Source organism: Notolabrus celidotus, chromosome 17 (genome assembly GCF_009762535.1).
Source record: "Notolabrus celidotus isolate fNotCel1 chromosome 17, fNotCel1.pri, whole genome shotgun sequence".
NCBI classification, from domain to species: domain Eukaryota; kingdom Metazoa; phylum Chordata; class Actinopteri; order Labriformes; family Labridae; genus Notolabrus; species Notolabrus celidotus.
In genome coordinates this window covers 8,987,170-9,001,327 of record NC_048288.1, presented here as the reverse complement: position 1 = coordinate 9,001,327, position 14,158 = coordinate 8,987,170, and the positions used below count along the sequence as shown (strand labels likewise).

At 40.7% G+C, this 14,158-nt stretch overlaps 2 protein-coding genes across 3 annotated transcripts in view; both read left to right on the top strand.

Annotated features, from left to right (window-relative positions):
• The window catches only part of prex2 (phosphatidylinositol-3,4,5-trisphosphate-dependent Rac exchange factor 2), a 107,482-nt gene extending 105,953 nt beyond the window's left edge, over positions 1-1,529 (top strand). For both annotated transcript variants that reach the window (XR_004634516.1, XM_034706250.1), the window contains one exon: positions 653-1,529. Coding sequence is in view for 1 of the 2 variants with exons in the window: in XM_034706250.1 (XP_034562141.1) it covers positions 653-698 (46 nt within the window). In the remaining variant the exon portion in view is untranslated. The remainder of the gene's footprint in view (positions 1-652) is intronic.
• A 1,544-nt stretch (positions 1,530-3,073) lies between these two features.
• c17h8orf34 (chromosome 17 C8orf34 homolog) overlaps positions 3,074-14,158 on the top strand; it is a 76,322-nt gene continuing 65,237 nt past the window's right edge. The window contains exon 1 of the mRNA XM_034706715.1: positions 3,074-3,647. Within this exon, the coding sequence (XP_034562606.1) occupies positions 3,579-3,647 (69 nt within the window). The 5' untranslated portion in view covers positions 3,074-3,578. The remainder of the gene's footprint in view (positions 3,648-14,158) is intronic.

The following is a 14,158-nucleotide window of genomic DNA, read 5'->3' as shown; positions in this document are numbered from 1 at the left end:
TAGTCTCATCAGAACCAAAAAATGTGAGTGGTGTAATCGATTATTTAAACCTCAGAGGACAGCAGTGCAGAGCATTTTGTGTTGCAAGAAAAACAGCTGATGTAAGAAGAAATCGAGCAATTAGAAAAACATGGATCCGTTATGAATAATCAAAATGAATATGTTTTAAAGTAATGTTTCTCGTTCATCAAGCAAAAAAGCTTTGCTGTGAAAAGTGCACTGGTAAGATTAGACATTTAATGGACTGGATAATAGTTACAGTCGAGCTATATGCAGTAAAACGATATGCATAGTGCCTTCTCTTCTCCTCTTGCAACTGAAACTTCTCCTGAAATATGGTAAACACTGCCAGCACACACAGCTTATTTTGCACCCACAACACTTGTGAATCTAAAAGCTAAGCCAGGGTGTTTGACTTTGTAATGCAAAACTGGATGTAATTATCTCCCAGTGCGGACATTGTCCCCCTGAAAATGCAGTCACATTTCTGGTCGCACTATCTTTACACCAAACAAAGTCCTGCAGCCAAAGAGAGTGAAATTACTCAGAAACCATCTGCAGTCTGCTGCTCATTGTTTACATCTGTCCTGTCTTCACACTTCCTCAAGCTATGACTTCATTAAATTGTTTTGTATGTATGTTTTCTGTGCAGGTTGTACAAGCTCTGCCAGCCTCCACCCCCGGATGGTGAACCATAATGTGTCTTATCTAGGATGATGATGAAGATGTCTTGAGGAGCTTTGAGCTACCTTTCACATGTAGAATCCTCCCTCCAGCCATGAAGGATCAACCTAATGAAAGACAGTTACTGCATCCAATTTTGTACGTCGAGTAGCAGCCTTAAGTGTAAATAAAGATGTCAAACCGTAAATAGTATTTTTAATACTTTATATTTTCCACTGTTGTACTTTATATGTTTTTTAATTTGTTTTCATATAATGCATCTGACAAGACAATGCTTTATGGGGGGAAATGTTGTATGCCCTTAGATTGCAGAATCCCATTACTGCGATGTCTGCGTATAATGGACTGAAAATGTTTGTTTTCATGAGGGACATTTGCATTTTATGGTTTTAGTTTCACAAGCAGATAAAATAAGCCTATGTATTGCGATAGCATAAGCCACCAATTTTTTTCTGCTTTGCTTCAGCTGTAATGTTGATGCTTTTATCCATCCTCTTAGTGTTGGGTAACATTAATGAGTCTGTGTTTTTTAATGTCCCTCTTTTGTCTATTTTTATGTAAATATACATATTTAGTGTGTGAATGTGCTAAAATATCATGCTGTCTCTTGATTTCTAGGACTGTTACATGCATGCATATGAAGAATTTCAATCAGTATTAACATATAGTAGATTTATGGAAGTCGAGATATGAGATATATTGTTATTTTATGATGACAGTACTCAGGATTTAAGCGTCTGTGTGTTACTTATTAATGGATGTATCATTGTAGATGGATGTGTAGCTCACCACTATGCAATGAAACAGTTATAAAGTGAGTAATAAACTGAAACAATAAGCTCCAAGTTATGCATCATACATACTGTAAGTCTGCTCCATACGTTTGAGAATGGTTGACTTCTGCTGCAGATTTTCCCCCAAACACTTAAATCAAGGGTGTCAAACATACGGCCCGTGGGCCAAAACCGGCCCATCAGAGGTTACGTTTCGGCCTGCGGGTTGACTTAAAAAATTGCAGAGAAGACATTAACTGCAATTTTTTAATAAAAGTTACAACTATTTCAATTTTTTTCTATAGGGGTTCATACAATCAAACGGCTGACGAAGTGCACCTGAATGAGGCTCCAGGACTTTTTATCTATTAGGGGGAAAAATAATATTTGCAGTTTGTATAATCTTGTTGAATTTCATAGACTTTTTAGAGCACTTCATGATCCAATCAACACTAAAGTATATGTATATGTAGAATCAGTTGATCCACTATTTTCAAAAGGGGACTCATATCATGCATGTGCTTATCGTACATGTGGGTGCGTCATAGGTGCGCTCCTTCACTACCAACACTAGCACTACTGTGTCAGGTGACTGGGAAACCTGTGTGCTTGGTGTGTTCGCAGCAGGTTTCAGTGCTTAAAAAATATCATATTCGTCCTGACTATGAGACTCAGCATAGCGAAAATTACAACAGCAGTTTATGTAAAAAGATAGTTCATTAAATGTGACATTTTTTAGAATGTACTTGTACTTTTTTTGTGCTTAAACAAAGGGAAAAATTTGTAGATGTCCTCCTTTATAGGTTTATTATGTTATGATTTTACTGGTCTGGCCCACTTGAGATTAACTCAGGCTGTATGTGGCTCCTGAACTGAAATTAGTTTGACACCCCTGACTAAAGCTGCTGTTGGTAGTCTTGATATAAACATCAGTTCGGTGCGAGATTCCGAATGTCAATACTATCCCTCCCCTCTCTACTCCTGTATCCCCGCCCACAAAAGATTGTTGTGCTTGTTCTATGAGGAAGTAGTGGCTTCCCAGCTAATCAGGGCGACGTAGTGGGGCCGCCACTCGACCAATCAGGACGGAGGATTGAAGATTAGCTATGATTGGTTCGTCATAAAGGGAAAGAGGGGAATAATAGCATTGCTGCATACATAGGCATTGGAAAACAGAGATTTCGCGATAGTCTCAAATTACTTCACTTACTGACGAGTACTGATGGGTATTATGACCTTTTCTCAAAACCCAGCAGAAAACAGTAACGTTTTTAACACCATTCCTACCAACAGCAGCTTTAAATGCTCTCCTGTGTGTACATAAAAGTACATTAAAATGGATAACAAGATGCCTGGTTTACCTTCCAACCTGGTTCTGTTATTAAAATGTACAAAAAAATATAAAGAAAAATCCATCTGCAAACAGGCAGATTCAGAAGTAAAACACTAAGTTTAATTTATCTTATGGAGGTATTGAATGTATTCACCATTTGTGTTAATTAAAGGTTTAACTGCCTAAATGGTAGTAAAATTATCAAAACTAACTCGTTTTACAGCTTGACTTTTGAACCTTAGTAGCATTAATTAGCACGACGCTCCGCACCTTCTTTAGCAGTGAGTGCACGTGCGCAGTTAATTAACCTGAACATTTCGCTCCGCGTGCAGAGGGCTGCATTTTCGGTCTGAGGGCAGAGCAGTGAGCAGTGGGCACACTGAGCAGATCAGTGGGCTAGGCTGAGTCCGGCGGATAAGTGGGAGTGGCGGTGGTGGCTCAGTTAGCACTGCTGGCAGCCAGTCAGCGGTAGATTTGTACTCTCTGTCACAGAGCTGCCGTGCCATTGGTTTCCACCGGGCAGCCGCCGCCAGAGAGCCGGAGAGTCAGTGAGGCGACAAACTGGGGATGGTCCCGGGCTGAGTCTCCACAATGAGCCGGGCTCAAAGACGCCTGCTCCGCACTGCTTAACTCAGAAAGCCGCCTGAACTCATCCTGGCTTCACTTGGTGGCATTCATTTTTTTTTGCACATTTTGGTCTCCGAGGCGAGTCTTGAAGGACGAATGACACCGGCTCACCTCATGATTTCTTCCTGCTGAAAGCTCCTGCGAGGCACAACAGTTTCTCCATGGCGTCTCCACAACAGTCAAGAATTCAGTCGTATCTGGAGAAGAATAAAATCGGACCCTTGTTTGAGGTGAGTGAGGAAAATAAACTCTGAAGTTCTTTGCTTGTCAATTAAAAAATGGCCATTGCTTTGCACTTGACCGCATTAATCCGCTTTAATTTACAGTCATGCGAAAGGATGAGCGCGCATCTGCAATAAAAAGGTGTCACTCTGGACTGGAGTTACTAAAATAAATTGAACTGACAAATTCCTCCCTTTACAAGCTTTACTGTAGAGGTTATAAAAATCTGCTACAGAGATCAGAAGACATTTATTTTATAAGAAATGGGATGTCTGATTGCCTCTGAACGTCCCACTGCTCTCTGTACTGTACATGTACAGAAACACATGAAGGGAAAATGACTGTTCAGTTTGCAGTTATGTTTTTCATAAGTGACTTTGCATTGTGAAATAAAATGATCCTCTCACTGCATGACTCCACACTGTTACAGTTTGTTGAAGTTATGGCCACTCAGGGAAGCAGGTTGTAATTCATATTGCACAGCAGGGCCGGCTTCACTGCTCGTTCTGCTACAGAGGACACAGCATAACTAACTACCTCTATGTCTGTTTGTCGGTACAGGGATCTGTGTGTGAATGTCTGTGTGTTGATCCAGGGGTGTTCTCAGTGTGGCACCTAAGCAACCCAAGGGAGAGCATGACTTCATCCTTTGTTTGCTATTGGATTTCTTGCTGAAAGCTGGTGTGTGAGGCACAAATCAGATGAAAAACACACACACACCATTGAGCTGGCTTTGGCTTTAGATACAGCAGGTCTGTTTGTCTGTCTCTGTGGTGGTACAAAAGGGTGACTGCGCTTGTGTCAAAGCAGTATTCACATACACACGATGTGTTTCACAAAGTGCTGATGTTTTACTTCTGTCTGTAGTAGCAGCACCACACAGGCTCACAACACGGGCTGCATGTTAAACAGATGTAAGAGCAGAAGTGAGGCTTGTTTCAGCACCGCGGACAGAGACCCGTGCCCAGCCTCCATTTAACAGCAGGAAATGTTATCATGAGGCCACAGCAGTGTGTGTGTGTGTTCTCTCTGTTTGTTTTTCCTCCCACCACCCCTCCATCTCACCTGTCTCACCCCTCTGTTTCTTATTCTGCTTCTCTGTATTTCACTCTGTATTTCTGCCTCTGTCCACAGTTAAATCAGGTCATTATGTGACAATCAGAAACAATTAAAGGAAAGTGCTTTATGTGGCTTAAAGGTAATTCTTGTGGAGCTGATCAAAACACCTTTATTCCAAAGATCAATGAGTTTACAGAGTAATGCTTGATGCATCCTAAAGCGTGTCCTTTAAATACCTCTCTGAGTTTGTGGTTTAACCAACAGGGACATGGATCATTGCTGAGTTGAGTAGCGTTCAGTCTGAAGACCGTGGATGGTGTATTGTGAGGAGTATTGTGCAGAGGGGATTGACCAAGGGTTTTTAAAGAAGAGAGGAGGGAGAGCAGTAAAAGGTGAATATGAAAAGTCTCCAGAGTCCACCTCTCTCCTCATGAGAAAATGATGAAATGCAGTGCACCCGAAAAAAGCTCTGGCCATTTCATTGTTGTGCTGGAGAAACCCATCCATTCAGCTGTGAACGGAGACGTTTTTTTATAGAGAGTAGAAGCAGGAGAGAAGGCTGCTCATCTGCTTGTGATGTTCTTTTACACAGATGTGGAGAATAAGTGCAGGAGATGTAATGCCACGGCTACAATACTTCAATCGAATCACGCTAGTGTGAAGTTGGGTTACACTCAAATTCGATTTTCAACCATTAAGAAATAAGAACAAAGACTGGATCGAGTGTAGCCACCGTGGTAACACCCATTCATTTGTAAATACCCCTATTGAGTTTTGAGTTATGCATTTTTGTGATCCCCATCTTTATTTAGTTTTAGTTATTTTTTTAACCAGAAGGACAGAAGGATGGATGACAAGCGGCAACCAACGGTTAAGAAAATCTGCAGTGTCCACTTGAGGTTCAAAAAGCCAAAGAAACTCAAACAAACCTACTTCTTAAATGCCCTTTTATACAACCTGGTACCAACAGTGGTTTCAGTCTTCGTTCAGAGTTTTATTTTTCACTCATATGTTTCTGATCGTATTAAGGCTCAGTGCTCTGTATTATTAGGGGAGCAGCTGGTTTGACTGACAGGTCGGACTTATTAAAACAAGCAACCAGGATTAATTAGTGCAGTCTCAGCTCCACCTCTGTGTGTTTTGAGAAGAGCCAAAAGCTAGTTGGAGTCAGCATTTCCAATTTGGCGACCTCCATTTCTGGACTTCATGACGACTTGTCAGAAAACCATGGGAGGCATCACTGAGAGCACATCTATGTTTCATACGGTCTAAATTACGGCCTCTATCCTAGATTGTCTGATCACTTGTTTCGGTCTCGTTTTGGTTTCTGCTTGCTTGTGCACAGGGAAGTATGGCAACTCAGAGCGTGTTATATCAACATGGAGCTGATACATGTTGTCTTAGATCAGACAGCAATTATCACAGAGAGAAACAGAGAGGATACGTTGGAGGAGATGGAATGTACAGCGATTCTGTAAATGTTGTAAATACAGGAAATACAATGCTAATCGCAGGGCTTGCAGTAACAATACAGTTACAATTTGGAGGAGGTGCACGTCAGGTTACGTGCGTAGGCTTCTGCGTTGAAACAGGACTCCACGGAGCTCTAGCGTAGAAGTATAAACCAGGCTTTACTTGTCACTCACTGATAGAAATGCACTGAATCAAACCCTTCTTTACCTTCACTTTTTACTCTAAATAGAATCGTAATTTGCAAAATGAGCACAGTGTTGTCTAAAGGAAGACTTGCATCTGGCGATTGAGACCATGATCTTGATCTCTGAAGAATGCTCACTGAAGTTATAATTCAGCTAAAGAAAGGGGTCATTTTCACATCCACTTCCTTCTATTGAGCCTCCTTTTGCAGCAAGTGCAGCCGTCCCCTGGTGGCCATTAAGAAAATGACTACTTTAAGGCACCGCTGCATTCGCTGATCTTTGAAACTAGAGGTTACATTCACTTCCAGAATACAGCCTATGAGCACAATATCACAAGGTTTACATTCTTTATAGAAGCAAACGCTATCACACTAACACCAAACTTAATCTAGAACCTGAAAGTGAAATTTACCCAAAGATTAAATTAATTTTCTTCTAATGATTGTGTTCATGTTCGTCTGTTAGGTTGGAACTTGTCATGGGACACCTTAGATATCTGAAGTCTTATCTTGAGTCGCGATGCATGTTGGAAGAGTTCACCTCTGAGCTCTCTCATCTTCACCAAATGAGCCCCATGCATCTGCAGAGCCCCATCACCTCCTCCTCCTCATACACACAGCTGCAGCATTAAACAGTCAGTGAAACACTAAGCGGTGGGGGGGTGGGGGGTTATTTACTCCCCCTGATGAGACACAGCTTATGATTTGCCATAGAATTGATCCCTTTTCTCCCCCCACGCTAATGAAATGGTGGCTCTGCAGGGATGGCAAGCTGAGTCAACATCGACGAAACATTCCTCCAAAAAGTGAAGCAGCTTAAAAAACTAATGGAGGTAATGCACTTTAGATCTTTGTCAGCAACTTGTCTAATTTAGTGAATGCGTTGTCTTTTTAAACACGTCTTTACTTTGTGGCGTTGAATGAAGAATTATATTGATACAAATTACTAACTACAACATTCAAGGAATAAAAAGCCCCCACTTCCCTGTATTTGTCATACCAGGATCACTTCAGCTGTAAAAAAAAGAAGCAATACATTGTTCAAAATCCTTGTTTTATCAAAGAGGATCTGTAAAATCTATCTGCAGCCTTCTGGCGGTTTAACTTGTGTTTCAGGACTGGTGGGTAATAGCGCAGCGGTCTGTGTTTCTTTGAGCAGCAGACAGAGTAAAACCTTCTCTCATGTTCCTCCCTGCTGTGATCAGTCAGTCAAATCTCAGGCTGAATAATTGTTCTGTTGGAACAGTGAACTGACAGATCATGAAAGCGTAGTGAGGACTATAAAAAGTGTCACAGGATTGAGCTGAAATTAGTATTATCATCAAACGTCCTGCTCTGTGGGAGAAAATGTGTCATTGTTCATTTCTTTTCTCTTAGTGAATCTAATAGCTTGAATATAGGTGTGGTAATAGCTTTGGTTACCTTTTGTCTCTCAGCTCAGGGTTCTCTAAATTAATGAAGTACTATAGAGTGATAAAATGGGTTGCTATTGGATGTGATACAGTTAATGGATGAGGTGATGTTTAATGTGTGTGTCTTCTCTATCAGTTAACTGTTATTCAAAAGAAAGTTACTCATCCTGAAATGTTTAAAATCTCCTGTGAGGAGTTTTTGACTGGTTATGAAATAGGGCTGTCACCATGTCTGAATTTCACCTCACGATTATCGTGGCCAGAAAACTTGATGATAATGCAACATCTATTGAAAACTTGGGGGACAAAGTTATCGGTGGGATGAATCTTGGAATTGACTATTTTTCTCTTCTTTGGTAAAATCCTCTGAACACGAGCATAAAGAAGTGAAGAGAGAGTCTGCGACCATAACTGAACGAAAAATGTACAAGAAAGCACACAAACACAAAAAATACACCAACTAACTCAAAATCAAGAGCTGGTGCAGGGACAGAGAGAGTGTGTGAGACCACAGACAGCTCACCACTTAGATAGCTTTGGCTTAATATCCACTTGTCATGTCTTCAGTCTTTTCTGTCTTCATGTTTTATTTTTGCTCTTTTACAGTCTGTTGTTTCTGCATTTCCTACAGACTGGACTGTCCTCAAACACCCCATCTTTTTACTAAGTCCAAAAGACTTCCAAACTAAACTGGTGAGGAAACATTTTTGGGGTTTGCGTAGAGTACCTTACTTTCATTTGTCGTCTCCTATGCCTTGATTTTTGCTGCTGTATAAGCCACACACTGCGGTAAAGGCTGGCTGGCTAGCTGAGTCTTCGGCTGTTTTCGAAACCGCCTACTATACTTGCAGTACCTACGGATTTGGCCAGAATTCAGTATGTAGTAACTAGTATGTGAACAAGAGCAAATTCTGCAGTATGCCAAAACTACCAGGATGTCTACTGATTTGGGAAAATTTCACAGTATACATCAGACTAGTCTGCCTCGCGTACTGTTTCCCACAATGCACAGTGCTTGTTCCGCTTTTTCTTTTTCCTTATTTTTTGACAGGGGGAAATCCGTTTGTGGGTGCTGTGAAAGTTATTGAATTACATAAAAACTACTTCTCAGCTTTTTAAATCATTAGTGAATGCTAAATAAGCATTTTCTCTATCAGCGTTGCCGTTGTTTACTTCCGCTGTTCGAAACCAGAAATCCAGTGACGAACAGAATAGTCAAACCACATACTAAATTCAAATACAGTATGTAGTAGGCAGTGCCTACTGCCTACTACATAAGTAAGTTGTATGTAGCAGGCCGTTTCGAAAACAGCCTTCTTTTGCTCTTGTTGCTTCTTCTTCGTCCTCCGTTTTAGGGCCTGTGGCAGACAGCAAAAAGAACCACTACCGTCCCCTGCTATAAATCAATCAGTTACACATTTCATTGTTTTTAAAAGACAAATACTGTCAATACTAGGGATGGGCAATGGTTTTTGAATTTTCGTTCACCTTGTAAAAATCGAAGAGTTAATGTGAATATTTTCTCATTTTAAAAGGGGGGATTATTCCAGTAATAGCCGAATAGATGCCAATGATTATTGAATAGTATTTTGGCTTGAAATGCACATCCCTAGTTAATACCTGTTATTGCGTGAGCCCTATTATGAAACAGACTGAAATGAACAGTGACGTCTCTTTATGACCTGCAAAAGCAAAATTGACCAGGCAGTAATCCATCTGATGTTCAAAAGAAAGCAGGGTGAGGTTTATTAGAAACACTACCTTTGCATGTACACGTACATGTCAAGATCATTCAAAAGACAAGAGTTACATCTTTGTCCACTAGGGGGCACCAAAATCAACACAAAGAGAAAGGTCCTCGCAGGAGCTTTAACTAAAGCTCTTTGGTGTTCATTTGACCATATAAATAATCGCAAGATGTTACTTTAGACACATGGAAATTCTTCAGCACATTTTCTAGATTTTTTTACAAACAATAATTCAATGACTCATCAAAATAATCTGCAGAATAATCAACAATAAAAGTGAGCATACGTTGAAGCCCCACATGCACACAGAGAGTTTAAAATACTTAGACTCTCTTGAATGAATAATGGATCAGTAATCCTTTGATTCCTCATGCGTTATGTATTTCACATATGTATTATCCTTTCTTTTTATAGTTTAGAGGTGATGTGCAGTTAAAGCCTCACCTTTAATTACGATGAATGATCCCAGTGAGTTCTGCTCGCTGAAATCACTCTCTGAATCTGACCCTGGTTTCAGCTGATACTTTGGTTTTGAAGTGTTTAATTTACAGTTAGTGAGTTGCTCTTTTCATTTTATTGCTGTGTCTTCTTATAGCAAAGTTAATGACTCTGCTCCTCCCTGTAGATCTCTGAGGAAACTAGTATATCCATCCACACTCCGGCCTGCTCAGCTGAGGAGTGTTTCAATTCTGGGGTGTAGTGAAGCCTTACTGTGCTGTAAAGAGGTCAGGCAGTCAGGCAGGCAGGACACTCACGCTTGCATAGGAACTTATACACACGTACAGTTTGACCTATTGATCCACTCCTTTAAGAGGCAATCTATTCCACTTTGCATTAGAGGCTAGTTTCACCTACTGTAGTCAGGCTGAGTAGGCTTTTTATCTCAGTGAGAATGTGTTATTTCTATATGTATGTAGACTGTTTTTCTGTATTTCAATCATTTTGTTCATGATTTATACAGATTTTCACAATTCAGTCAAAAAAGGAGTGTCAGGAAATTCTTAAAACTGGTTTGCCGAGAAATAATTGTTGCTCTCTTGAAAAAATCACAATTTAGATTCTGACTAACCAACTAGTCTAAATGCAAGAAAACACTGGAGCAGGAATTATTTAACACAACTAAATGCAGGGTCACAGAGTCTACTGATAAATCATGTCAGATTGGTTTGCAGAGTGTGATCAGATCAGAAATACTTTATTTATCCCAGGGAGAAATTCAGTCATTAAAGTTGCTCCTATCAATAATAAGTAAGAATATCAAATAATATTAATAGAAGAAGTAATTAATAAGATATAAATACAAATACAGTGAAATTAATGATAATAACAGTATGTACAGAAGACAAAATTAGCTATGTAGAAAATAAATGGTTGAAGTCCCCAGAGATCAGGAAGAGGGCACTCTGGTGGTCTGTCTGGAGTCTGGCTATGGCAGTGTTGAGAACGTTGGACGCCGTAGTCGGGTTGGCAGAGGATGACAGTGAACAGCTATCAGTATGACATATGAGATCTCCCTGTGCAGACAACATGGTCGGAGGCCCAAAGCGTTCTCGATGCTATCCTGGTCTGCCCAGACAGTCTGGAAGGAACACACATCCCTAATCACACCCTGATAGTTTATCACAGATACAGAAGTTAAGTTATAGAAAGGACGGCTGCTGACATCGACAAACATACCTCCACATGTAGTTCCAATTAGTCAGTGATTTCCTCTGAATTGTGATTTTAGTCTAAAATTAATTTGTGATCATTTTTTAAAATGTGAAACAGTTTTCTTTTGAAGCAAATTATCTTCAAAATGAGTCGTATATGACAGACAAATAGTGAAGTGTGTGTTCATCATAGAGAGCTTGCTGGTTTGATAAAAGTAGTCTTCTTTTACCTAATCCGTGTGACCGAGCAAAATTAAGCCCACTGATGGAAAACATGTTTTTTACTCTTGTCGAGTTAATCATCCATTAGTTTGCTGGTGGGATAGTAAAGTTGAGACGATCAACTTGATTTCAGTTTAAAATCCCTTAAACTACAGTGAATGCATGCTTAAAGACCACACAGTCAGCTCAGAGTGAATTCAAATCTGTCAGTGATTGGACGAGACACTAGACTTCACGTTTAGAAATCAACACCATCAAAACTTCAAACTCCACAGCCCCACTCTCCATCAGATCAATCCCAGCATGTTTCCGTCCTCATTGTCTACAATGTGAAGGCCTTTTCAGGGTCGATGACTTGATGTAACAGACCTTTAGTCATGCATGGGTTAACACAGCCCCCATTCAGCCACAGTAAAGGCAATAATTACAAAAAAGATAGGCAGCTGAACGAGCAGCTCAAGGCCAGGTTGATCATGAGGGAGTACAAGAGGAAGAGGAGAGGAGGGAAAGCAAAGGGTATCTGTGAGATCAGACATGGAGAGGATGAGGGAAGTCCAATATGAGGAAGATTTAGAGTGTGACTGAGGTGGGGGAGGGAGGGAGTACGGGAAATAGAGAGAGAGAGTACGGTGGTTGTGGTGCATGCTAATAAAGTTATCATGTCCTCTCACAGCCTGAGGATGCTGCTGTCTCACTGCTCAGTGTAAGTGATAGTCTGCTGCTGGTGTGGGGAGAGCTGAGAGCCTCGACAGGAACTTTATATTTCTACTTTTTCAGAGCAGATTCACATTGATCCATACTAATACTCGCCTGCCTGGTATATTCTATGAAATACCCCCCTTATATCTCAGCTTCAGTGATAGCAGACATGATTAGCAGTCCTCATTCTGGGCTTCCTCAGCTCTGGTTGGGTCTGGTATGAGGCCTGTCGGCAGTCTCAGTTTGACAAATAAAGTGCTTAGGTGAAGAAGTCTCTCTTTGTGGAATCAAAGTCCCTCTTTCTGTTCCCGAGGACGGAGTCTGAAAGAGACAGAGGACAGCAGATTCTTAATCCCACTGTCTTTCAGTGAAATTTCTCAAAGAAGAGGATTTCTGAACCACCGGGGACAAAAGGATGGAGCAGTAGCTTTCTATACGAACACAAACGCGTGTGAGTATTATTTCAAGGAAGGCTCAGAGAGAGGTCAACTTATCCTTTATCTCTTGTTTGATGTTTTCATCATCACTGTCACGCTCTGTCTAAATACATAGCACTTTGTATTTCACTGCAGGTCCGACCAAACCACCAAAGCTAATGTGTAGTTTCATTAATTGAATATGTATTGTCCAAAATATGCCACAGAAATGACCAATAAGAAGACAGTAAATCCAAGTGTGTTAGTTTTATTGTGGTTATGACAGATCAGTCTGATAATAATAATAAAAATAATACATTTTATTCATAATGCACTTTACATTTAGAGAAGATCTCAAAGTGCTACAAGACACATTAAAACAGCAAAGGTAAAAACGGTTCAAAACAGAGAGAACAAATATAAAGATTGAACATTTCTGAACAGTCCACTTTTGAAAAACAGTGCAGTGAAGAAAATAAAAGCTACAGGGAAGATCAGATAAATCTAGGAAATGCCCTCCGGAAAGAAAAGTCTGAAGTTCCCTTCTTTTTTTTTTTTAATCAAATCTTTTTATTGAATTTTAGGAAAATAATGAATAGTGTACATTGTAATCACATTTGCAGTAGCAAGTGGGTACAATGGCTAAGCAGCCGTACACACATTTAATATACACAGATAGACCATTCAAGAGTAACACTGGCTGAAACAGGTCCTGACAAGGAGAATATTGTAAATAATTGATAGGAGAAGCCATTCCAAAAACAAGTGACCGGCGGGCATTCCCAAAACATATGAATATTATGTGCCCTGAGCACCCTGAGGGCACAGGTTACATCTGGAGTCAGGCAGGAGGCCCATGGAGTGTTTAGTTCCTTTTTAAAGGAGTCAGCGGTCTGTGGGGCTCTCAGATGGTCAGGGAGGGCATTCCACAGACTAGAAGGCCCGGTCTCCCATAGTGTGGGGTTTGGTATGAGGACAATCGAAGTGGTTGGTGTTGGTGGAGGGTTCTTGTAGTGGTCTGTTGGGTCTGCTGTTCTTTCAGGTAGGGGTGTGGGGGGTTCCATGAATGCACTGATGTGTCAGCAGGGAGATTTTGTATTCAATCCTGAGTGAAACCGAGAGCCAGTGAAGTGATTGCAGGATGGGTGTGATACAGTATGTTCATGTTCACACACTCTCATCAGGATCCTCCTAGCTGTGCAGTTTTGGATGAACTGGAGCCTTTGAAGGGTCTTGCTAGGGATCCCGATGAGAAGTGCCTTGCAGTAATCAAGCCTGGAGGAGCTAAAGGCTTGGACCAGTTTTTCAGCATCAGAGAGAGAGAGTGAGAGGTGGAGTTTAGCAATGTTTCTGAGGTGGTAGGAGGATTTACAGAAGTTTTTAATGTGGGCCTCAAAAGTGAGATGAGGGTTGATTTTAACATCCAAGTTGGCGGCTATGGATGAGAGGTGAATGTTTTGGCCTTTAAAGGATATGGTGGTAACTAGAGATGACTGGACCTGGTGGGGGTGCCAACTAGAATGGCTTCAGTTTTGGAGCTGCTAGGTTGTAGGAAATAATCTAAAGCTTCATTAAGTTTACACGTATAAATATAAAATAAGACTTGTTCCTGTGTCGTTTCTGGTGTTGGTGGTGAAGTTAATTCTGCATACAG